Source organism: Gallus gallus, chromosome 4 (genome assembly GCF_016699485.2).
Source record: "Gallus gallus isolate bGalGal1 chromosome 4, bGalGal1.mat.broiler.GRCg7b, whole genome shotgun sequence".
NCBI lineage: Eukaryota > Metazoa > Chordata > Aves > Galliformes > Phasianidae > Gallus > Gallus gallus.
The window spans coordinates 54,491,442-54,517,209 of record NC_052535.1 but is presented as its reverse complement, the minus strand read 5'-3'; the positions used below and the strand labels follow the sequence as shown (position 1 = coordinate 54,517,209).

Here is a 25,768-nt window from a genome sequence, read left to right as displayed (position 1 = left end):
TTGCCTGAAGCGATGGAACTTATTTTGTAGTGGTCAAATGAAAGATGACTTCTAACGTCTGTATTTGAACTACGAAAAAAACAGGTCAGCAGTACATTTTATTATTTTTACTGAAATTTCTATTAATGGGAGAGGATTCGTGCAGGAATTCCTATTTGTGAAGAGCTTTACAACACGTGCATTGCCGGATGCGTAACACGGCAGATAACCTCGCTCACGGCGATCTCAGCTGACGGACTAGAAAAGCAGTTCTCCCACGTCGGTCCTAACAATCAAAGCAATGCCGCCCACTGCCCCCAGGATGTTGAGGAGGCGGCAGAGCGGCAGCTGCGGCCCCGGGCGCACTTCCGAGCAGCCGCGGGCAGGATCGGGTGACGCTTCGACTGACGGAAGCGGGGCAGGTGGGGATGTGCTGAAACACGCAACGCCTTGGGAGAGCGATGATGCACATTTTTATTTACTATTCCATGTTTCTTCAACGTTTTCCTCAGATTTTCGAGCTTCACGCTTCTCCCCGGCGTTCCCAAACGCACCAAGCCACCGTCAATAACAGGAAAGCCGTAGCCGGGGAGCTGGGGGCACGACTCTCAATCTCAGCGCCGTTAACGCTCTTCCGGCCACCGCCGCCCGGTGCGCTGCTCCCATCGTCCCCCCGACTCTCCCCTGCGCTGCAGCTCCGGCCAACCTCCACGCCAACATGGCGCCTGCCCCTGCACCACACGCAGCCGCCACGCACGCCAGCACCATTGGAACAGGGGGCGGAAGTGACGCGCAGGCGGGCGCCCGGCGAAGCGGGTGACGACCGGTGGCGGCGTGGAGATGAACAGCCGCCTGCAGGAGATCCGGGAGAGGCAGAAGCTCCGGCGGCAGCTCTTGGCTCAGCAGGTAGTGGCGGGCAGGGGCCGCGGCGGGCAGGCGCGCCGAGAGCTGCAGGGGAGCCGGGTTGGGTCGGCCAGACCTGGCTAAGGAAGGTTGTGCGTGCGGGGCCCGCCCTTTCCCTCTGGGGAGGGGGAGTGGGCGCGTGCTAGCGCCAGGTGTGGCAGTTCCGTTAACGGCTGTAGAGCGACCGTTGGGACGGGGCGGGTAGGTCACAGGTGAGCTTGTTGGGTTCTCGCGTCCGTACTGTAGAGCTGTTACCGTCTGATCGCTGTTTTCTATTACTTGCTCTGCTGTTTCTGTTTTGTCTTTTTTTTTTTTTTTCCCCCTAATCAGTGGTAACTGTGGCTTGCATTTGGCTCGTCTTTTCAGTTAGGAGCTGAAAACGCAGACAGTATTGGTGCTGTGTTGAACAGTAAAGATGACCAGCGGGAGATTGCTGAAACAAGAGAAACCTGTAGGTATGTATCAGCACACCATTTCTGTCAGAAATACAAGGAATACAGCGAAATAAGATGAGATAGCTTTCCAAAAAGCCAAGTAAAACTTATGTAAAAACATCATACAATGTAGTGAAAGACATTGCTTCAGTTATTACTCAAATCTGAATGAAATGAGTGGGGTTTTAAACAATGACTTTTAACGTTAGTTCAGAAATCAAAATTCACTTTTGCTTCCTCTGTTGAAAAGTTACTGTGGAACAAAACTGAGGTGTTAGTTATGGTATGCTGTTTGCAGTGTCCTTTATGATTTGCTCAGACCAACTGCAGGCAGTTTAGTTGAAAGGATCTTATGGAGTGGTAGAAATGTTTAGTTGAAAACTGGGCCAGAGTACCTGGTGCTTATTGATGCTTGTGTGTAACAGTGATTTTTCTTGTGTGAGCAGGTCTGATTTTGGGTACGTGCTGCTTCAGGTAAAATAAGCTGTACTTTTTGAAACAGAAGAACAAGAACAGAAGATAACTGTTTTAGGAGTCCAGTCGTTAGTTGTACTTGTCTCAAGCATCGTGAGTGAGAACAGACTTCTCATGTATGAAGTTTCAGAATCATTTCAAACTAACAGAAGCGTGCAGTCAAGGCAAATCACTGGAGATTTTTGAAATGTTCTCTGGAGAGATAGAAACTGTTTGATATGACAATTTTTTGGATGTCTATAGGGCTTCTTATGATACTTCTGCACCAAATGCAAAACGCAAGTATCCAGATGAGGGAGAAGCTGATGAAGAAGAGATTGAAGAATATAAGGTAAGAAGAAATAACTTTTTTTTTTCTCTGGTGTTTATGATTTCTTGAGGAACATATAAAATGTGTGTATGTGCACATGTAAAAATAACTGGGATGTGTGTAGATTCCTTAAAAGTATTCATGAGAGCTGAAGTAGTCCTAAGCCATACCACATCATCTTTGAAAAGTCATGGCAACAAGTGAAGTCCCTAATGACTGGAGAAAGGGAAACATCACTCCTGCTTTTAAAAAGAGTAGTAAAAACATAATGAAATGGATCCTCCTGGAAGTTATGCCAGGACATGTGGAGGACAAGGAGGTGATTAGGGATAGCCAGCGTGGCTGCACCATGGGCAAATCATGCCTGAGCAATCTGTGGCCACCCGCTGTGCATTGACTGTTTCAGTAGATGAAGGAGGAGCTGTTGATATCATCTACTTGGACTTCTGTAAGGTCTGTGATTCAGTTCCCCTCAACGTTGTTGCAGCTGAATTAGAGGATATTGGTTTAATAGCTGGGCTGTCTGAGAGATAAAAAAAAAAAAAATGGTTGCATGGCTGTGTCCAGAGAATTAGTCAGGAGTTCAGTGTCCAGGTGGAACCCAGTAACAGGTGGTGTCCCTCAAGGGCCTGTGCTGTCATCAGTAGTACTTAATACTTTCATCATTGGCGTAGATAAAGAGTTGAGTATGCGTTCAGCAAGTTTGTGGGTGACACCAAATGGATTGGTACGGTTGATGTGCTAGAGAGAGAGAATGCTATCCAGTGGGACCTTGACTGGCTTGAGGAGTAGGCCCATGTGAACCTTTGGAAGTTCACTGCTGCCAAGTGCAACATCCTGTTCCTGGGTCAGGGCAATCCAAATATCGATGCAGTCTGGGTGATGGGTTGATTGAGAGCAGCCCTGCAGATATACTTGGTGGATAAAGCATTGGTTATGAGCAAGCTAAACATAAAGCTAATGGGATATTTGACCTTGGTTTTGTGAAACTAATGTATGAGTCTGGTTCATGGAATGTGGTTGCAATTCTTAGTGAGTTCTCAAGGTATTCATCAGACATCTTTGAAATACAACTCTTCCTGTGCAACATCCTTGAAAGTAGTTGTTCACTAATGCACATACTGCCAAAAAGCAATGACATGAATAAGATGTGATTGTGAAGTGAAGGGTATTTATCTCTGGTAAGATAGGTCTTATAAAAGTCTGGTAAAGAGGCACGATCCAATTTTTGAGTTGAATATCTGATTTCAACTTGATAAATTTCATTTGCTGAGTGATAGGTGCACTGGTAGGCAGGGAGCAGAGCCATTGCCATTATGGCACATGGCAGGGAGTGGGCAGCAGGGTGGGCTGATCTGGGCTGCATGCTGCCCTTGGGTTGGATGTGCCTGCTCTAGTGGAAGGTAATGCTGCCTGTGTTAGGGGTGTTGGACAAGATGATCTCCACGGAGCCCTTCCAACCAAAAACATTGTATAATTTTATATATGTCTTAACTGACATCTTCCTTGATGTCTTCCTCTGCAAAGATCTGAGAGAACCAACATGATTCTCTTCAGACATGGCCTAGGTGTTCTGAACTGTAAGATCAACAGAACCCAGTTTTTGGAGGCTTAATTTAGTACTGCTCCTTGGAGAGAGTATGTTAAAGTGATTGTGTCCCCAGGCAATGGCAGTTTACATTATTGCTCTTTGTCTTGTGTTGGAAGAAGTGATAAAATGTGTATGTGCTTGGCTCAACAAACAAAAAATTGTAGCAAAATCTGTGTTGGAAGAGAAGCTTGCATTTAGCAAATGGCACAGGGCATTGGATGAGATACGGACAAGTTTGAGGGGGTCTTCCAGCCTCTCTGTTAAGTGCAAAATGATGTCTTCAATGAACAGAAGACATATGGGATCCTAAGAGAGGGGTAATGAGAGACTTGGTTTGGGGTATGCTTTAAGCATCCAAAATACTAGGAAAAGTGTGGCTTAAAAAAGCAAACAAAAAAAGAACAACCCTATGGTCATTAAGGAGTGGCTGTAAAACTTTCATGCCTTTAATTTTTCAAATAATCTTCCAAGAGCTGTTTCATAGCTCTTTTTTAATCTAATGTAAAGTTTTCGTTAACATGGATGATGGAGAAAGGAGGTTAAAGAGAAGAGTGATTATGGTAAAGTTATCTTTCCGATTTGCTTTGTATCTTGTTGTAGCATGTGTCTTCCCTTTCTACTTTATCCTCATAACCTTGCTGCTGTGATTGTGTATGAATCAAGGTCAGTTTATTTATGAAATAATGTCTGCTCTTTCCTTGCACACCTAAGAATAGAAGTTTCTTAAATTTGTGGGCTTGATTGTGTTACGCTTGGCTTTAGATATGCAAAGTTTTCTGTAAGACTATCGTAATAAAACCCAAAGTAAATGTATGAAGGGACTTCTTATTTTTTGTTAGTCTGTCTGTAAGTGGAGAGACGTTTATTTTTAGTGTGCTAAGTGCTAGTCTGTATGTCTTCTAGCAAACTATCTCAATAACAGTCTGAAAAGGATTTTCAGAGTGCATGCAACATTTGTGAAGTTGTGTCTCCCTTGTAATGAGTGTATCCAGAGCTGGACAGAGTACTCCCAGTGTAGCCTCACTGTTGCTGATTAGAGCAAGGATCACCTGTGGTGACCTGCTGGCAATATTGTGTAGCATGTGACTAAATGGCTTTTTTTTTTTTTGTGAAATATGTGTGTGTGAGTAAGTCAATCTAGCTGTCAAAGCACGTGAATCCTATTATTCACATGCAGAAAACATACCCTGTCTGGGCTGCCATCCCAAGTGATCAAACTCTTTCTGTATTGTTGGACTTGAAAAATGATACTATCTCACATCAACTTCAGTCCAGCAGATGATTAGATTTAGTGAACTTGAAACCCATAAGTTAAAAATCTATAATGGAGCCATCAGCTGTTTCTGCAGACCTTGTTAAGTCCATTTTGGCAAGGACATAAGAACTTAGTAAAATCCTCTGTGTATTTATGTAACCTTCTCATTAGAACTTAGAGCATGTTTAAATTTAGTCTTGTTATATGAACTGGTATAAAAATCCAGATCTTCATGGTATAAAGCCTTACTGGATTGAATTCAACATGCCTTAGAAAGTTATAATGAACTTGACTGTCATTGTTACAGACAAATATTACATATTTGCTGTTCTATTAATTTTTATTTCAAGGAAAATTAGAGGTAAATATTTTTGATGTAAAGTGACTGGCATGTGTACAAAACCCTGATTTGCAGTGTTGTTGGACTCTATGTTATGCTGTCAGGTAATCGTTCTGTAGTGGTTTAATTTCTCTGTGTCCAGACCTTAGATTTGGTGAAAATGATGATACCCTCAAACTTTACCTGCTCTAGCTGGAGTCTGAGCTTCTGGATGTAATTGCTGGTAAGGGTGGGTTACTCTGAAGGTAGAATATTGTTATTTACCGCAATTCAGCGTGAAGACACGGGATGTGAACATGAAACTTTTAAATATTTGTATATGTGGTTGGATATTTCGAAGGGTCACTTCCTCGTCTTCCAGATGCCTTACACTGATGTTGTTTTCAGAGAAATCTGAGCTGTGACATTGACTCATTATTTGCGGAAAGTCAGAGAACAGCTTTTAAGCTGTTCTGGTGAATCGTTAAGTGTGTTAATCTTCTCAGCCATTTAGGAACTTCTAATGCAAAGAAGAAAGGTGCTTTTTTGTTTGTTTGTTTGGTGTTCTGCTTATGAAGAAGCAAAATTGCTTCTGACAGGCTCTTGGCAATACCAGTCAAAGTATTTGCAGGTAGACCAACAGTCATATATAGAAAGATCTCCTGGTGAAGGAGATCTCTGGCTATGCAGCACTGCTTTTCAGGAAATAGCCTAGATCTAAGAGTTACACTCCGTTCGATGGCTGGCCCTTATATGAACCGAGGGTGGCTCTACCCTGGGTCCACCTGTTCTGATCAGGTGGGGAGCACAGGTGCAAAAAATATGCCTGTGCTCCCTGGGCCAACCACACCCCTTCGCCAGGTGCTCAATCACCAGTTCGAACCCAGACCTAATAGTTCCCTTACAGCTGGTTTGTTACTCTATAAAATAAGTGTTATAGTGGTGGTTCTTAATAAACATTAGACTGATAGGAGAATAGAGAGCAACATAGTAAAAATACAGAATAGGATGTTTTTCTTGATGAAATAGGAGGATTTCTTTGTATGGTTGAAAGAGTCAAAACTCTTTAACTGCACTTGCTACTACTAGTAAACAAAACAAAAGAGATGGAAGAAAACCACCAGGGTCTAGGCTCTGTTGAGTCCTGTCCATAGGCTCCTTAGGGAGGTGGTTGAGTTGCAATCCCTGAATGTGTTTAAAAACCGTTTGGATGTGGTGCTCAGGGACGTGATTTAGCAGAGGGCTGTTAGAGTTAGGGTAGTATGGTTAGGTTGTGGCTGGACTTGATGATCTTGAAGGTCTTTTCCACCCTGAGCAATTCTGTGATTCTCTGACTGAAACATTTCATTGTTTTGTTTCTCTTGATCATTTGAAAAAAAAATACATATAACATTATACAGAGTTTAACTTTTACATCAGCATTTTCAAACTTGTTGCACCTCAAGTACTGTGTCTTTAATGTTTCCCTATTAAATGCTAGACTGCCTTAGAATTTTTTTTTTTTTAAACCTTTTAAAATCCCCAAATTGTATTTGTCACAAGAATGTCATGAAGTGCATTGAGATGGAGCTGTTAAATTAGAAGGTGGATTCTTTGCTGGATGGTCCCTGCTCTTAGGAGGGTCCCCTGCGTCTCAGTTTTATCATATCCTCAGTTTATATTCATGGTATATTTTTAGCTGTGCTAGCTGCCTGAGCAAGTAAAATAACATTTTCATAAAGAAAGGAAAGGCAGAACAAGGTGGTCTTCCTGAAACCAGAAGAAATCTATTTTTTATTAAAGAAAACAACTCATTTTGTATGATTCACAAGGCTGACTTTACAAATAAAAATACTACTTTGCTTACAGAAGCAAAGTAGAATAATAAAAGTAGAAATAAAAGTTATGCAACACGAGTCAAAGTATAATATAGATTAAATTGAAGTGAAATACTGTTTCATAGTACTGACATTTTCCTAACCTTACACATTGTTACAGTAGTATCCAGCGGCACTTGAAGTCAGACAGTGAGGATGCTCCAGCTGTTGGGAGCTTTACTCACTGATGAATTCATGGGCTATGAGCAGACCATGTTAAACTTCCCACTGTCAGATTGACTTGGGCTCTGCATTGCAAACCGTAGAGGTAGAGGATGTAGAGAGAGATGCTTCATTGGCAAAAATGAATAATGAATGTTTTAAGGCCAGAAAGTTCAATTGTGGTTCTGAAGAACTTCTGCAATACTTTTGTTTTTGTGGCGCTGTCACAGTTGTACTGGCTGGGTGGTGAGGCACTGACACAGGCTGTCTAGAGAAGCTGGGGGTGGGTGCCCCATTCCTGGAGCCATTCAAGGCCAGGCTGGATGAGGCCTCGAGCAGTCTGATCCTGGTGGGTGGCAGCCCTCCCTGTCCGTGGCAGAGTTGGAACTGGATGGGCTTAGGCTTTGCGAGTTGTGATGCTCCATCTTTCCCTTACTCCATGTATGAATTTAATGAGTTTAGCTTGAGCCTGTATAAATGTCTGGTATTAAGAGTATCCTGTGGCAAAGAGTACCAGAGTTTTAACTTTTTAGTAAGTAGAAAAGTACTTCTGGTTCAAATTTGTCCTCTGCCATCCTAACATCATATAGACGTTTTTTCACTTAGTTTCGGCACAGAAGTCTGTGACTTTGGAATGCTTCCTTGTCATTGTTCTGAATGTTGAAAACATCTTACTCTGTTGAATCGTCCTAATTTTTAATTAGTTATTCAAGAAAACTGTGCTTCGGTATTGTAGTTAGCTTTTGGATCCTCTACTTAGCAACAATAAAACAGACTTGTTAATCGAGTACAAGAATGTCTTATCTTGTATTGTTAATTTCATTTGGTATCTGCTTTTATTGTATACTTTGCCCTTTGAAAACTGATGTTGTAGGCTTTTTTGTTTGCAGTTGCAGGATTTTTTCAAATTATGAAGGCATAAAGAGGACTGAGAGGACTCAGAAGTAGGTATTTAGCAAGTGCTTACCATCAGAAGGCTAAGAATTAGAGGAAAATGGGACAGAGAAAACACGTGTAAGCTTATGATCACATAAGCAGTTTTTAGTAAAACTTGAGCTTTCTGCTTGTTTTCCTCAGTAACACTTGCTGATACATGACTTCTGTTCACTTCTTTTCTTTGTAAACACTGCTGCTACGCTAATTATTCCTTTTTTATTTTTTCAGTCTGATTAAAGAATTAAAATATAAGACTGTTGATCTAAGTTGTATACAAGAATAACGGGGGGGATGCGGAAGGGAGACAAAATCCCTCACCACTTCTGAAATACCTGCTAAAATTAAGTTGGTTTTAAGCTCCAGTTTGAAAAGAATGCAGAGCTTATTTCATAATTTCAGCAACTGGAGGGGGATCAAAATAGGGAGAACTATTTTTTGTTCTTATGCGTCATAAGGTAAATGCAGAGATAGTAACAGCCTTCTCCATATCTTTTGACATTAATATGCATGGTGAAGAGGAGAGTTATTGTAAGAAATCTGGTTCTTTGTCTTTTCTTTTAATTCAGTGACTTAAAAAAGTGTCTGTGTTTCAGCCTCAAGACGGCTTTTCTCCTCTTATGAAACACTATATAAACTGATTAAAATTTCTGTTGTAGTCAGCAATGTATGAGAGTATCTACTCAGTGTGGTAGATTGTGTTATTCACTGAGTGGTTTTTTTATACATAACGGGCTCTTTCAGGATTATCAGCAAAATAGAAAGTAACGTGGAGTGAGTCATCTTTTTTTATTTCTGATTTCTTTGTGAATTCTACACTGGAAGTTCAGAGTATGTCAGCATGACATACTGTCTCTGAACTCCAGAAATCTGATGGTCAATTGGTGACACTAACTAGGAAAAAAATCTGTAATAAAATTCCTCTTTCCTGTTCATTTTGAGACTACAAAGTTGGAACTTTTAAGTTACCTTTAAGAACCGTCCAAATGAAATATCAGCTTGTACTGTGTAGTATTTCTTCAAAGTGTATATTGTAACAGATTTATATAGAGAAGATGGTTTCAGCTGCTAAGGTTGAAACAAAAGAGATGTTCAGTGGGTATAAATGTTGAAATGTTCTACTAGTGAAGAACTGCAACAGAATGTATCTCTTGCTTTAATTCAAGGAGTAAAATTTGAGGGGACAAAAATTTCATATAAAGCAGTGCCTATGCTGTCACAGCCTAGAAATAAATGTTTTTGTTTTCCTCTCTGAGGCTTTTCCAGTAATTTTGTTCTCAGTGATGAGAGGCAGACCTTTTTTGCAATAGGTCATTTTCTCCTCTGCCCAAAATATGAAACCTCTTTGGAACTGTCCATGATGCACTGTTGCAGGAGACTTTCATTAAGAAGCAGATTCATAGTGAGAAAGGAAACAGCATGATCTCACACACCTATGAAATCTGTTTTTCTTCCCAGGATGAAGTAGAGCTGCAGCAAGATGAAGAGAATCTACCCTATGAAGAAGAGATTTACAAAGATTCCAGTACCTTCCTTAAGGTGAGCAGTTCTGTGATTAGAAGAATAGTTAAAGGCATATTGTTGTTTAAAATTATTCATGCAATCGATTGTATTTGAAACACAGCCTTAAAGGCTGAATGAAGGAGTTGACTGAAGTTCACAGGTATGAAAGTTTCCTTGTGAAACACACAACTGTAACAGTGAGCAGTAGCAATGCGGAGTCTAATTGGAGATGATAAACAGAATGACAGTGTTGACTAGTTTAACTAGTAGAAGCATGTTGAAAAAAATCAGCTATTTTCTCCTTTTACAGACTAAGACATTGCAGCATGTGTTCAGTTCTCTCTCCTTACAGCTCACTGAACTCCTTCTGTTCTTTAGGGTACTCAGAGCTTAAATCCACACAATGATTACTGCCAGCATTTTGTGGATACGGGACATAGACCCCAGAACTTCATCAGGGATGTTGGTATGTCATAGTTATTGATTGATGCTATGATACCTCATTTTATTCACTGTCAGTCCTTTTTCTTCCCATTTTTGATTTCTTACAGTTACTGGATAATGCAGATGTACCATAGTTTTGTCCCTCTATGTACATACATATCAGTGTATAAATTCATACAAATGACTTTTTTATCATTATCTAGGAAATAAGCAATACCAAGGGGCTACCTTGGATTTTCTTTAGAAGTATATAACTAGGAAAAGTGTTTCAAAACGAAGCTCTTATTTCATAAAGCAGACAAGTTTAATGAGCAGGCTTTGAAACTTTTGGAAATATAAATAACTCCTGCAGGTCAGCCATTCCTGGGCTGTGTTACCTCCAAGAATTCATGTAGCATGTAGAGTACAGATTATACTTATATTATATTTAGTGCATTAAGCAATATGGATAATATTTACTTACTAAAGTATGTAACTTCTGACAGCTCGTTAGAGGGCCCAATGTACTCCTGAGTCTAGAGGATGTCATTTATTAAGTTTACATTCATCTGGCCATTGATAAACTTTGAACGAAACAGAACACCTCTCTGTCTGCAGTTGTCTGAAACATTTCATTCAACTCAGATTTTACCATATTTGTGATTGTTAGGGTAGGAATGGCATGTTTATAGGTTCCAGACTAAAGAGGTTTTCTTTGCCTGTTGAGGCAGTGTTAGTTTGTCTGTGCATCGCAAATGCTTCCGTAAAATACATCTGCTACATCTGGATGTTTAATATTAAAACTGGCTCTTTTGACTCAGTTATGTCTTTATTTAAAAAGCATCTGGGCAGCTGTTACACACTTGAAATAGTTATATGTTGTTTTTGGAAATCAGTAGGTAGAGAGTAGACATCAGCCTATGTTATTTACTTTGACTTTTCATCTGTTGTTTAGCTGATGGTGACCAGTTTCCATTTCCGCTGGTCAGGAGTATTTGATTTCCAGTGGCTGGAAGCTGTGCAGCAGTGGATATCAGACGTGTTTTTAAGATGTTAGATATTTGAGAAAAAGGATGAAAATAATTTTTTGTTTTCTTATGTGCAAGTAACAAGATAGCAATGTTACATACTAAGAACTTTTCATTTACCAGTGTGATGTGAGATTTGGGAGTTCAGAAGTTTGAAGTAAAGGAGGAGGAAACTCTTGTTTTTCTCTCTCCATTTGAAGTTGTAAATAGGAATCATCGTAGAGCTTTATAAGCAAGTTGAACTAATGTGTCTTGGGGACTGGGATATTTACGTTTTCAGCTTACGCTGAGGCTGTTGTTCACAATAATAAATACACTGGTTTGGGTAATGTTTTGGGAAAGGAAATGTAGTGTACTGAAATTGTTTTACTTTTTTTTTAATATTCTTTTTATATTACTGCAGAAAGCCTCATTAGGGTTTTCCCCTGTGCATTCTGTACGTGTAAAAGGCTTGAAAATTAGCAATCATAGAGCTAAGTCTAGGAATCCAGTAAAGAAGTCTAGGAGTTTAATAAATAAATATACATAGGTTCAAATCTCTATGACTTAAAGGAATTACCACGTCTTTGTATAGGGGTTGCCTGAGGGAACCAGGTACAATCCAATTGCCACTGTAGAAATAGTCTTCAAAGATCAAGACTAGTAGGAAATCACAGAATCGTGAGTGTTAATCGTATCCTAATATAAACTTATGGATGGAAAGAATGAGAAAATAACTCTCTCATCATTCTTCCTCTAGTGGCTTAAATGAGAGATTGTTTTCTTCTGATAAAAGGTGTTTTGAAATCTTGATCTCTCCAGAGAAGGTTAGAACATTGACACTGAATTCAGTATCATCCAGCAACATTAATCTTAATTAACTGGGTGAAGGCAGGAGGCTTTTGGAAAGTGCTGCACAAAAAACTTCTTGAAGGGTTTGGTTTGTTCTAACAAAAATAAAATGAGGCTAAGTATTAACGTGTTAACTTCATGTTTTCTTCTTCTCAGGCTTAGCAGATAGGTTTGAAGAATATCCAAAACTTAGAGAGCTCATCAGATTGAAGGATGAGCTGATATCTAAATCTAACACTCCTCCCATGTAAGTGTTTGTGTGGAAAACACCCTTTCTTCTCCAGACTGGTTTGAAGTTAGCTGTCTGCTTTGCAAATCTCTATCTTTAGCATCTGTTCATAATTTACATTTTCTGTTTCTGTTTGTATGTACAAATTAATCAGTGGAAACTTCAGAAGACTAAAACCAGCTTGCTTTCATTATTTTAATCTAGATGTTTAATGTAGTATGTAGAAGAGTCTTTCTAGTGTGTAATTATAGTATCTGAAGCTTTGCTTTTTTTACAACTGAACTGCCAACTGGTTGGGTGGCATTCATTTATTGGGAATGAAAAGATATATACCATGTGATCACAAATCTCTTTGTGTAGTTTGCAGTAACAACACAACCTTTAAAAAAAAATGGGCCTCAAAATAACCTTAGTTGTTCTTTTAAGCGTTTTTGTATAATATTCAGCTGACTTCTTGGTATCCCTCAATCAGATGTTACCATATAGTTTTAAGATGAAAAAAGTTCAGGTTGACAGGAGGTAATTCAGAACTAATAGGGCAAATTACCTCTCAGTTTTTGCTGAATGTTAGACTCTGTAAGCATGCAGCATGTTACTCCCAGGAGTCTGAACTTTATGCTTTTAATATATTGCAGTCCTATTCAGCACCCAGAAAAGCAGCATTAGTAAGTCCCATGAAAAACCTCAAATAAATCGTCTGAACAACTGATACACACAAACTACAGAACACAGCTTGCTATTTTGAAGTTTGTGGGTGTTTTTTTTTTGTTTTGGGTTTTTTTTTTTTTTTTTTTGTGTTCTTAACCTTAACGCGCAAAAGGGAATAATGAATAATCAAATGCTGCCTTCTGATAGCTCCAGATAAAGCCATGAAATAACAACCTCATCCAGATATCTTTCTAGGAAGAAGGGTGGTGGTAGCCTGCTAATCAAATCTTGTAAATCTAAAGGTACTGGGGAAAAGATAGCAATACAGCAGTGACTGGTGGGTACGTGTGGATGCCAGGTGTAACAGTGGGATTGATAAAAAACATTATGTTAGGGACCTAGGCTTTTGCTGTGGGTAGCGGAATACATGTCTTCTAAGTGAAAAGTAACCACATTTCCAGTATTCAGAATCTTCTGAACATAACATAAAGTAAATTACAATTATAAAAATACACCATTTTTGTGGAATGTGGAAGTCTGTTGCTCTGTCACTGAGTGCTGGCTTCTTAAATGGTAATGTTTTCTCCTACATAGTCCATGGTTGTACAAAATGTTCAGTGATTCTGTACTAGATATTGCTGTACAGTCTGTCTAGGCATCTGTTTCTTGCTTGCTAAAGGAGAGTCCTTGACTGCTTATTGAGAGAAAGGGCTATTTTTAAAAAAACCTACTGCAACAGCATCCACTGCAAGAATGCGTTATGTATCTTCCTTGGCTTTAGTGCATTTAAGCTTTATGAACTAAATAAGAGATCCCCCTCCTTCTCCCTTACTTTGCTACACAGAAATGTTGTGTGAAGTATAATTTTCAGAGCATTGTTATAACTTCTTCAAGCAGTTTGTCAACTTTTGTTTAAATAGGTACTTGCAAGCAGACTTGGAAGCTTTTGATATTAGGGAACTGAAATCCAAATTTGATGTGATTCTCCTGGAGCCACCACTGGAAGAATACTATAGAGAGACTGGCATTACTGCAAATGAGAAATGCTGGACCTGGGATGATGTAGGTATTGCAATAAAAAAGATTCTGTACATGTACCTGAGGAAGTAGTTGAAGGAATATAAGTTGTAGCAGAAAGTGTTAGAGCTATTTAAAATTCAAAACAAAATGGCAAGATTCTTGTGAAAACAATGTTTTTATCATGTGCATGCCTACAGTATTTGTGTTAACAGACTTCTTTTTTCCCCTCAAGGAATTTTATGAATTAGAAGTACCATTTTGTTCTTGCTGAGCCTGATTGAAAGCTTAAATGTAAAAGCAGATTTTTCTCTCCATCTCCAAATTCTGAGGTTTTATTTTCTTTCTGATTTCTGCTGTTGAAATTCACAGTATCTAGTGTAAATATTCTCTTGTTTCTTGAAATGAAGAGATTTCTAAAGTATGCTTTTTTATGCATTGGTTTTTAGTCAAAAGAGTAGGTAAGTATACGTTGCTGATATACCTCCTTTCTCCAAAATACTGATCAGGTATGAAACTTTAACAATCCAATTGTAATCTTGAGAGGCCTGAAAAGAAAATCAGTCTTACCTTTGAAGTTTGTTTCACGTATTTATATATTCCTTTACAACTTATTCACCTAAAAGGCTTTTTGAAGCCTCGTTAATTTCCATCCCCCCTTTGGGAGTAAGGAGAAATATCAATGTGTAAGATGCAATCTCTTTGTTTTATTGTGCTCCAGGGTTTTCTGAGTTCCAGAAAAGGTTTTAAATTCTTTCTATAGTAATGCATATAGATGTAAAGAAGAAAATGCCAAAGACTTGCTGACAAGTAACTGTTCCATACTGAAAAGGAAGCATTAGAGTCAGCTCTAGAAAAGCAAGGTGAGGCCTAGAGGCATTGAAGTGCTAGATGTCATCAAGCACAACAATGGGATGACACAAAGCACGTTGATGAGCTTGAATATTCCTTCACTTGGATATTGAATACAAAGTCTTACTGTACAAATTCTGAATTCCGATAAGCAGGTCTTAGTCTAATTTGATGGTAATACAAGCAAAGCAGTGAAATTTTCTGTGTTCTGTGCAGTTTACTGAGGAGGAGGTGTTGGGGGGACGACTTCCTTTTAAGACTAGATTTAGTTTGTTCCGTAGCCTGAAACTTTACAAGTGAATCAGTCAAACTAAAGGTTCATATGAACAGTATAAAATTCAGTCCACCTTTAAGGAATGAATTTGAAAGCAAGGGCATTAATGCCGGTGATAATAGGTAAGATAACTTGCATGTTAAGGAATAGGGAGTTTCTCTGTTAGCCATCCTGTTATTTCATGCCAAACTGGTGCCTGGCTGTGTTGAAGGAAAAGATATTCTATCCTAACAACAACAACAAAAAAAGCTGGAAGTGTTGGAGTGAGGAGTTGTCCTCTTAGTCAGAAATTGTATCCCTTCAAAATGCCTTATACATCTTATATGTCTTCCTTGAGGCACTGAATGAAGCTTGACTTGATGTGTTAGCTTGTTGCAGATGAATCTCTTCAATTTGTAATGAGTCACATACGCTTTCTTATTTGTCATTGCAGTCCTCATAATTTTTTTTTTTCCTGAAAGTGAGAATTGATAGCATGTCTCTTCTATGTGATAATAGCAATTAGGCTGTGGGTGTGTATTTGGGTTTTTTTGTTTGTTTTTTTTTTTAATGTGTCTTCACAAGCTTTCCAGGGGCTGAAAAGAATGAGAGCAGTGTTGCTGTGTTATTGAATCTTTTTGCTACCAAAGGAATGAAGCAGTGGTTTAGGGGAAACAAACAAACATGTTAGACTTAAAAGAATAACACATACTACGTTTTCTATATAGATAGAAAAGAATGCTGAAAAGAATGATTAGTCTGGTCATCAATTACACTGGAAGTGTGCAGTTGTGTAGATTACCTTATCAGTACCTAACATGCTTTCTGGAAAACAATTTTAAGATAGTCTAGATAGCATTGTATTTTGGCTACCATCTTTTATTAAAGTGCTTCTTGATGGTTTTCTGTGTTAATGTTCAATACTTGTTAAGTATTTTTCCTCATAACTGTGATTAAATCATGAAAGTAAGAAATATTTAGTTTAGAAATGCTTATTTTATTTTTTTTTTTTTAGATCATGAAACTAGAAATTGAAGAAATTGCTGCCCCAAGGTCATTTGTTTTCCTATGGTGTGGTTCAGGAGAGGGTCTGGATCTTGGCCGAGTGGTAAGACAGTGTTTTAATTCAATTTATCAGGGACATATTTAAGAGTTTATTTTTGTCACTGACTTTCTCTTTATAGAATTCTCAGCTGTAAATGCTCAGAGATGTTTTGTTATTGTAATAGAGTATAATTTTAAATGGAGTAAATAAATGTAAGTAGGTGTGGCATTAACCATTTAGATACTAATATTTTCCACATGAGCTGCTGAGACTGTGTGAGGAAGCCATTCCTTCATGGCTTGAAAGCTGTACTACTGTTTTGTTCTTGATGCATGCAAGGTTACCATTGGAGCAGGTTGTCATGTTTAATGCATTTAAATCATTGTTTGTTTGTTAAAAACAAATAATAATAGTTTTCTGCCAGAAATACTAGTAGAAAGGTGCTACTGTTTCATAAAGTAGGATAAAGTTTTGTGTGTCGCACTGTTTATTTTCAGACATCACTTGGAGTTTAAGTAGATTTAATAAGTCTTAGCTCTATGAAGGTCTAGTACCCTAGAAGATCTTGGAGTTTTAGAGTAATCTTTGTGCTTGTGTTGGAGCTGGTGGAATATGAATATCCAATAGGCTCTTATGCTGAAACATTATTTTCTTAGTTTGAGCAGTGCTTTCTATTAAAACAGCCATATGATATTTGTTAAAGGACAACAAAGCAAGATTACTAATCTGTTTGCTTTATTGTCTTATTTTGTCATTTTGAGGTTGGTTAAATTAGCTTTTTTGGATAGATTGATTTTGGTTACACATGTTCATAGCAGCCAGGCAGTTCTTGACCACAGCAACAGCCAAATGAGCTTGAGTCTTTAATGTTCAATTTCCTTCTTTTCCATGATTACGCTAGCAGGAGTTAAGGACTAAAAAGGCATATAAGTTTTTTTTGTTTGTTTGTTTTGTTTTTAAATATAAGGAAAATCACGAAGTGATAGCAAAGGCTTTTTATCTTCTATACAGAAGTTTACTTTGATGTGAATCTCTACCTGAGTGCAGGTCCCAGTGAAGGCAGGGCCGAGCTGTTCTTTAGTCTGGTTCTGATTAAATTTATGTGTCACAGGGTTAAAACAAAACAACAACAAAAAAAAGTGAGATATAGACAAGTCAGTGTGCATGTAAAACTTCTTTTTTTACAGCTTGACAAAATACAGCACAATCATGCTAGGAAACTATTTATTTCATCTGTAACAAATTTCTCTTCCAGGTACATTTTACAAAAAATCAAGTACCTATATTCATTGTCAGTTTAGGTTACTTTAGTTTTGATGTTGTATGAACTGTTTTACGTCTGTTACGTTTAGTGTCTACGCAAATGGGGTTATAGAAGGTGTGAAGATATTTGTTGGATTAAAACGAATAAGAACAATCCTGGAAAGACCAAGACTCTGGACCCCAAGGCTGTTTTCCAAAGAACCAAGGTAAAGGTTTGGCTCAATTTCTACTCTGTTCCTGTCCTGGCTCTTGATGCTAGCCAAAGACCTGGTGCTTTCAAAGCAGTTGGTGACCCAGTTTCAGGAAGGTAGACGCCAGGACATCAGTCCCTTTTCACAAAGTGCATTCTATGGAAATAAACATGTTCTTAGGATGCATGGTGAACTTCTGTCCCCTTCTTGACTTAACCCAGTGCGAAGTATAGAGGTATCATCTGCATTTAATTCTGCTTGGTAAATTTCTGTTATAATATTCTAAAAGTCATATGCTCAAACCTTGTTGAAGTATTGAAGACTGCTGAAGATGGTTCATAGATAGATGGAGCAGGAATGAAATCCTGAGAGTGGAAATGGAAAATGCTGCAGTATGTTGTAATGTATGTTGTTTTGTCTTCTGAGTGGTTCCAGTCATGGGTAACAAACAAGCATCTAGTCTACTAGTAGTACCTCTTGTATAATACACAGACTTCTTTCCAAATTAGACTGGTGAAGTTGTTGCTAGAAGAATGTCTTTTGATTGAAACTAAACTTGGCAATAGAATTTGACTGAATTTAGAGTCAAATATTTAAAACTGAATTATAAATTCATATAGTCATGAAAAATAATTCTGGAAGATCAACTGATGGTTCTGCATGCATACGTACATGCCCTGAGCTTGAATCAGATTAGTTAGCATCTCCTGGCTTCTGACAATGACTGTCCCACACTAGTGACAGAGTTAGTCAGCTTGGTTTAATCTAAGCCGCTTCATAGGTATGTGCTGTGGAGGTTCTGTATTGGAAGGGATGCAGAGGGGGGAAAAAAAAAGTATGCTCATTTAAGAGACTGGAATGTATCTTATTCAAGACCTTAGAAAAAAGCTAATAAGATTAGTAAGTAATTGTTTTGTGTATGTCTGGATGCAACTGTGGCAGCTTTACTGAAGATAGAGAGTTGACTGATAAAGTGTAATTAACCTCAGGGCTCATTCAGTGTTCATTAATCATTCATTAGTGCTAAACAGCCTCAACTCTGATTTGCAAGTTTTTAGGAGTAGAACCTTCCCTTTAAGATACCTTCAGTTTTTCTTTGACTTGCATTTACATTAATCTAAAGCTTGTTTGGAAGTGTGATGTATTAGCTGTAAATATTTTTAAGTGTAAGTATTGCATGTTTATTGTGTATAGTATTGCAAATAAGTGCAGCTCACCCATGAGGGAGAGGCTAAAACTGATACAGGAGGATTTGGAGGCACTCCATTTTTAACGGAGGAGAATAGGTTCTGTTGTTAAGGGTTTTTCTGTTTATTGAACAAAGGTTGGGCTGAGGTCACTATGTAATAAACATAAAAATTGAACTAGCTTATTTGGAGTAAATAAATAGCTCTGTTGTGCAGGATAGATTTCTGACAGTTACAATATCAAATCCTATCCATTTGGCTTTAGATTAGGGATCTCTCTAGATGGAGGTTTTATGCTGTGTCACCTTCTATAGAATCCAAAGTACTAATGAGTAACATTTCATATGTTATAAAAATAAGACTTTGGATAATTCTAAAGGCTAGATCTACAAGGCTCTGCTTCATGGGTATCATGTCTTGCCTTTCTATTTAGTCACATTCAAGGTCCAAAAACCACATAGCATCCATGCAGTTGATGGGTCACCTGTTCTTCCTTTCATATTTATTTACTAACACTTAAAAACCCTTGCCAAAAGTCTGGAAAGGATCACACTTTGTTGTCTGCAACTTTTTTATGGTCATATGGTGACACTTCGTAAATCAGTGTTTTATGATATCAGGGGAAAATAGTTCATTTGAGCTTAGTATTCCTATAAACAGAACGTGGAAATCAACATGTAGAGCCTGCATTTTTGTCCTGTACCAATTGAAGTGATTTCTTATTCATAAATGCTACAAACTAGTCAGTTCCACAGATCTATAACGTCCTAGAAGAAAGGAAAGCAGTGCTTGTTAGACTTAGCAAACATTTGTTTAGTGCTGACAGAATTTACTGAGACTGATTAGATAGTTTGATAGTAGTTTTATGTTTTTTGATGCAGTATCTTCTAGATAGGAATCACAGAATTGCAGGGGCTGGAAGAGATCTCTAGAGGTGATTGAGTCCAACCCCCCTGCAAAGCAGGCCCCTACAGCAGGCTGCACAGGTAGGCGTCCAGGTGGGTCTTGAACATCTCCAGAGAAGGAGACTGCAACCTCCCTGGGCAGCCTGTTCCAGTGCTCTGCCACCCTTACTGTGGAGAAGTTCTTACGCACATTTGTGTGGAACTTCCTATACTTCAGTTTGTGGCCATTTCCCCTTGTCCTATGCCTTCAAACCACTGAAAAGGGTCTGGCCTCATCCCTTTGCCTTTCACACCTTAGGTATTTATAGACACTGATCAGATCCCCTCTGAGTCGTCTTCTCCCAAGGCTGAACAGACTCAGTTTGCTCAGCCTTTCCTCATAAGAGTGATGTTCCAGGCCCCTTTATCATCTCTGTGGCCCTCCCCTGGACTTTCTAGGAGATCCCTGTCTTTTGTATACTGGGGAGCCCAGAACTGGACACAGTACTCCAGGTGAGGCCTGACCAGGGCAGAGTAGAGGGGGAGGATCACCTCCCTTAATCTTGAGCATGAAAACAACTTTTTAAACTCACAGTCTGAAAAAATTAGATCTGATTTTTACTGTTTTATGACTGGGAACTTGGAAAACTATTTGTATGGATAAAGTTAGGATTTGAATGCTGATGAAATAAACTGTTCCCTGACTCTTACCTTTACCATATGTACTTTCTTGTGATGACTTCTCAGCATTTCTAGCTCAAAGCTCCAATTTTGCTGCTATTGAAGAGGTCCAAATATTTTACTTCAACTTCTGTTTGAGTTCTAGCACTTTGTAGTGTAGTTCACCAAGCTAGGTAACTTGAACTACACTCTGCTTTGTTTTCAAAAGGCTCTACTGGTAGTTTCAGCTTGTTCTGTTTTTCTAGTTCATGCTTCAGGACGTTCTCTGTTTAAAAATAGGATCTACTCTGTCTAGAATTTCCTTTCCTCAAACAACAGGTGTATGTGCAGCATGTGACAGGTGCTGCTCTTGCTGCTCTTTTCTGTCTACATAGGAGCACTGCCTCATGGGCATTAAAGGAACCGTGCGTCGCAGTACAGATGGTGACTTCATCCATGCTAATGTTGACATTGACCTCATTATCACAGAAGAGCCTGAAATTGGCAATATTGAAAAACCTGTAGAGATTTTCCATATCATTGAGCATTTCTGCCTTGGACGACGGCGTCTTCATCTTTTTGGAAGGGACAGTACAATTCGACCAGGTACCTGTGATGTTTGTCAAATAGTTAGATTGTGGTTTCCTTTAATAACCCTCTTCGGGGTTTAATAACCCTCATCTGGGATCACTTGATGAGGTCTGATGGAAGGTGAGAAAATAATATTTAGTCTTAGTGATGTTTTTTTCTGTGAGGTTTTGCAGTAGCTGCAACTTCAGACAGTGCACTATAAAATAGATTTCACTAAGCTTTTTGAACAAGGAGTCACATGGGCCAGAGCATTTGTCTTGGTTACTTCTCTGTAGTGAGCATCTACTAGGGAATGAGAGAATTCTCCCTCCCTGGCTGGAGAAACTTTCCAGGCTTCCCTCCCCTTCCATTCCCAGACAACTAACCAGCCTAGTGTTCAGCAGCAGGGAAGACTGTGGCATCACTTGACAATTCTCCCAGCGCTGTGATAGTACTTTAGTAGTATCTAGTATTTAGATAGATGAGAAGTCACTTTTGTACTAGTTAATGTTCTGTCCCTCATAATCAGATAGCAGAAAATTTTGCTAGACCTATAGATCTCATGTGTGTGCTTTCATACAGAACCATACCACGACATATTACAGTTATGGTTCCAATTTCTGCTATTATCGTTGCATATAGGAACAAATCCAAGTCACAGATCAAGGTTACCACTGCTTTTCTTTTATAAATGTTTTCAGAAGTAAAACACTTGATAGAACAAGAAGAAAGAGCTTTAGGCTTTTGTTTTCTCCATATCTTTAATTGAAGGTAAATGCTGAAATTGTTCAGTATTCTACTGGAGCACTGAATTGTGTGATTTCTGTCCTGTAAGGTCACACTCCGTATATTTCTGTTCTACTGAATTTCAGCTTTTTGGAATTACTGTAGTGAGGTAAACGTCACTAAAGCTATAAAAATTGAAATGTCTTTCTCACTACAAGACACAGTAGCAGATCTCTCTGCTTTTAAAAATATCCCAGAGAGATTTCTGGAGATATGTAGTGTGTCAGACAACAGATTTTGAGGAGCTGCATTGTAAGTTACTGTCACACTGTGTCCTGTTTGCCTAATTGTCTTTGTTTTTTAAAATGTAATAGTTATTTTGCAAGTGGATTGCCTACTCTCAATCTCTTATTCTTTGTTCAGGAAGTTGGCAGAGCACGGTGCTTTTACCAATTAGCATTTTGAGTGTAGAATTACTCAGTTTTGAATTTGTGGATCCTCACAGTGCTTTGTGAACTATGAAAACCTGAACAAATAGACGTGGGGGTTTTTTTGGTGTTCTTTGGAATTCTTGTTTCCCTTAAAATATGTTGTGGAGATCACTGAGCCACATTTTTCTTCATTAATCTGGTGAAATGAAAATGTCACTGAAAATTTAATTTTTAAGTTGTCCAAACCCAAGTTTAGTTCACATTGTGAGGAAATATGAATGTACTTGATTTAAATGCCTGCCTCCTTGATTCAAGTGGTAAAGCTGAAGGGTTCACTGACTGCTATGTTTGTACGTAAACAGATTGACTTAACTCTAAGCTCTATTTGCATGTCATGGGATTCAGCAGCGGCAGCATTGTTATTTTGTCTTCAGATGCATGTTTACAGCTTGTTGTGCTCCTGGCTGCACTGTTGTGATTGGTTTTTGGAGACAAACACCTTTTGAAAAAGGCAGAAAAAGGAGAGGAGAGGAGTAGGTTGCGCAGTCCCAGAGGAGCTGGGAGATGTAGCATAGGAACAAGTGGGAAGGGGGGTTGCAAAACTACAACCTGGATGTTCCTATTCTCCCCCCCTCCAAAGAATAAAAGAAAAAGCCGACAAAGCCATTACGAATCAATGTAAAATAATTTTTCTTCAACTGTGGCTTTCCTAGAGATGATCTTTTTATTTCTGTCCAATGTGTAGATAAGTGTCTATTCCCATCACTTGTATGTTCACTTAACAGGAGAAAGGAAATTACAGCCTCGAAGCATGAAACTTGTTATTGCTTTCCTTGACTCTGGTTTTGTTCCTTAGGATGGCTGACTGTAGGACCCACCCTCACAAACAGTAATTTCAATGCAGAAACGTACTCTTCATATTTCACTGCTCCAAATTCCCACCTGACTGGCTGCACCGAAGAGATTGAGAGACTTCGGCCCAAGTCACCACCACCCAAGTCAAAGTCTGACCGGGGAGGTGGTGCTCCGAGGGGAGGAGGAAGAGGTGGGACTTCAGCAGGCCGAGGAGAACGGGGCAGAGAGAGGAACAGAACTAACTTCCGGGGTGAGAGGGGTGGCTTCAGAGGGGGACGAGGAGGTACCCACAGGGGAGGCTTCCCCACACGCTGATGACTATTAGGAAGTTGCTTCTTCCCCCACTCCCTTGCCCCATCTCTGAATCTTCTTAATATCTTTTTTTGCTAAAATGAATTATTTTGGAGGCACAAGCTTCATGACTTTTAAAATTGTTTTTGGTGCAAGCAGTTCAAAATAGTCTGCCCTCCAACGACTGGCCAGGCACATCTCTTCGCTTGGCAGCAGCACCTGAGGGTGCAAAACTGGGCCTCCTGACAGCTTCTGTTTGTCAAAGCAGAGCCATCTCTTCAAACCACAGATGGGACTGAAATGAAGATACTTGCTGTTCCTGTATTGCAAGTACTTGCAAGTTATGGGTTTTTTTTAATGGTGATTTTCTCAGAAACATGGATTCTTCATTCTTTATAGTTCCAGGTTTGGACCGACTTGCATTAATATGGTGGAATAGGCATGAAATGCAGTTCTGAATTGCATGGCAGTGGCAGACTCATTTTCTTACTCGTGGAAGAAAAAACGCTGTGTCTATGTTGACACCTGTTTTAACTTCTTTTAAACCAAGAAGCAAATTGAATAAATAGAGTTCTATTTTTTCTTATTTGGTCTAAGTTTCCCGAATTATTCTTGGGAAAAGGGAACAGGTTTTATTTTTGTTCTGTGAAGTATATGCACTCACTTTTCATGCCTGTCATGGAGAGAGTGGTAATTCCGTGCAGTCACATGTTGTGTTTCATGAAAAGTAACAAGATGTGTGTTTATATTCTGTCCAGAACTTCTGTGTATTGCTGTCTGGATTGCTTCTTGAGTAAGGATTTTCACCCTACTTCTGTTAATAGTCATCTTCAGTAGGGAAACCCAGTTTCATTGCAGAGCAATTGCACTGTATATAATAGGAAGACCTCATAAGAAGCCATATTGGACATGTGAGGTGATGCTGTGAGTGACAGCTTCCTGAAAGTAATCACCTGAATGACGAAGTCTCAGCAACCAAACCAAGTATTTTGTTTTCCCTGCTGACCTGATGTGCATTGGAAATAGACTGTTGGTGATCAGGTCCAAAGTACTGTATAAAAGAAGGCGGTTCACTTTGGTACGTACAGTACTTGTTCTTAGCAAAACTGCAATTCCGAACTTCCAGAACAATACTTGGCAGACAGAACAAACCTGGCTGTTGAAGTCTTATAATTCTTAGGTATGGATTTTGGAAAATTGGATTTTAAGTCTCAAAATGTTTATCTGTTGAAGTCTAACTTTAAAGTAACTGTTCTGTACAGTAGTGAATTATTAAACTTGTTTATCAAATCTAATGTTGAAATATTCTTATTAATATTTTGTGAGTTTACTTTCTTCTTAAGGTTTTGGAGCAAGTAAGTTTTATTGTGGTTTCCTATCTACTGTTAGAAAAGAGGAGACACTAAGTGTTCATGACATCTTAGCATGAAGGTTTTTGTAGGGTCTGGTCAACTTCACAGCCTTGGTGGTGTATTTATTAAGGGGCTGTTAAAGGATAAATGAAATTCACCTATTGTTTATGTTTTGTTTCTTGCTGTTAGAGGTGGAAAGCTGAAGAGTGGCTGGAACTGGGAGGAGGGGTGTGTTTTAATGGCAATCTGCTGAATGCTACGTAGAGCAGCACTTGATAGATGTTATGCTGCAGTGAGAAAACATTTTCTTCTTGACTTTGCCCTAATGATGTCCTTACTGAAAACATAAATACTGAAGACGCTTAACCTTAAGAAGGTAGCCTGTGTACCAGTGGCAAATCTTTTTTTCTTCCTTAGTTAGAATTCTAAGAGAGAAATGAGGGTTACCGTTTTCTTCTATGTCCACAGGTGATTATTTGGTGCTTAGCTTTTAGCGTATAAGTATGGGCTGCACTGAAGATGAGATTCAGAAAAAACATAGCTGAGCTGTGTTTCTGTATTAGTTTGTAGAAGCCAGGATGTTGCTTGAGACTTGTGACCGGGTACGTGATGTGTGATACATGAGTGTTAGATTTTTTTCTTATCTAGCTGGACCAACTTCACAACGGAATTGCAATGTACTTGTTGTTAACAAGCAACCTTCCTTACTTTTCTAATTGAGGTGACTGGCAAGGAAGTAAGTTTTTCTACATGTCATCACTGAAGAAAAGCTGCTTGCTGGAGGTATTCTGAAGGCGGTGTTTCAGCTATGATGGATTGCCTCTAAAGGTAATGAAGTAGCACATGGATGTAGCATACTTGGGATTGTGGAGATGATAGGAAATGCTGTACTGAGTAACTGCTGTTTTTCCCCCCACTTAAAACAGTGAAAACACATGGTTGCTTTTTTTAATTGCTGTTAATTTGGGCCACATCTGAAGTTGTGACTAGAGATGAAAAGCTTTGAACTCCATTACCAGTTGTCAGTTATTTCCTCAGTTTTAACACTTTAACAGAAGTAGGGTAACGCTCATAGTCAACGAACTGATGAATATTTCATTTGCTGCAGTCGCCTTAATTTCAGCATGTTATCCTTGAAGATAAGAAGCCTAACAAATTTCTTCCTTTCCAGTTTTAGTAAAAACATAAAGCCACCAGTCTGATTTGGGACGCCTGTCTCGATGTTGTCACATCTTTCCATTTTGGAAGAGGCTTATAGGACTTGGAATATGTTATATACCCCCTGTATAAATTAGGTGAAGGATTTGACAATT

General features: G+C 38.9%; 1 protein-coding gene across 1 annotated transcript; it reads left to right on the top strand.

Annotated features, from left to right (window-relative positions):
• The first annotated feature begins 766 nt into the window (after positions 1 to 766).
• Positions 767 to 24,398, top strand: METTL14 (methyltransferase like 14). The gene is made up of 11 exons (NM_001031148.2): positions 767 to 885; positions 1,249 to 1,337; positions 2,034 to 2,121; positions 9,675 to 9,755; positions 10,098 to 10,185; positions 12,158 to 12,248; positions 13,799 to 13,940; positions 16,016 to 16,108; positions 17,398 to 17,514; positions 20,626 to 20,836; positions 22,814 to 24,398. The coding sequence occupies exons 1-11, from the start codon at positions 820 to 822 to the stop codon at positions 23,125 to 23,127; spliced, it is 1,380 nt and encodes a 459-aa protein (NP_001026319.1). The 5' UTR covers positions 767 to 819; the 3' UTR covers positions 23,128 to 24,398.
• Positions 24,399 to 25,768: the final 1,370 nt, after the last annotated feature.

What these genes read in the sequence shown, in the direction of transcription:
- METTL14 (NM_001031148.2), top strand. Translation starts at nt 820, where the DNA reads ATGAACAGCCGCCTGCAGGAGATCCGGGAGAGGCAGAAGCTCCGGCGG. An exon ending in GGCAGCTCTTGGCTCAGCAG is followed by an intron (nt 886 to 1,248) that starts GTAGTGGCGGGC and finishes TCGTCTTTTCAG; the next exon opens with TTAGGAGCTGAAAACGCAGA. An exon ending in CTGTTTTCCAAAGAACCAAG is followed by an intron (nt 17,515 to 20,625) that starts GTAAAGGTTTGG and finishes CTGTCTACATAG; the next exon opens with GAGCACTGCCTCATGGGCAT.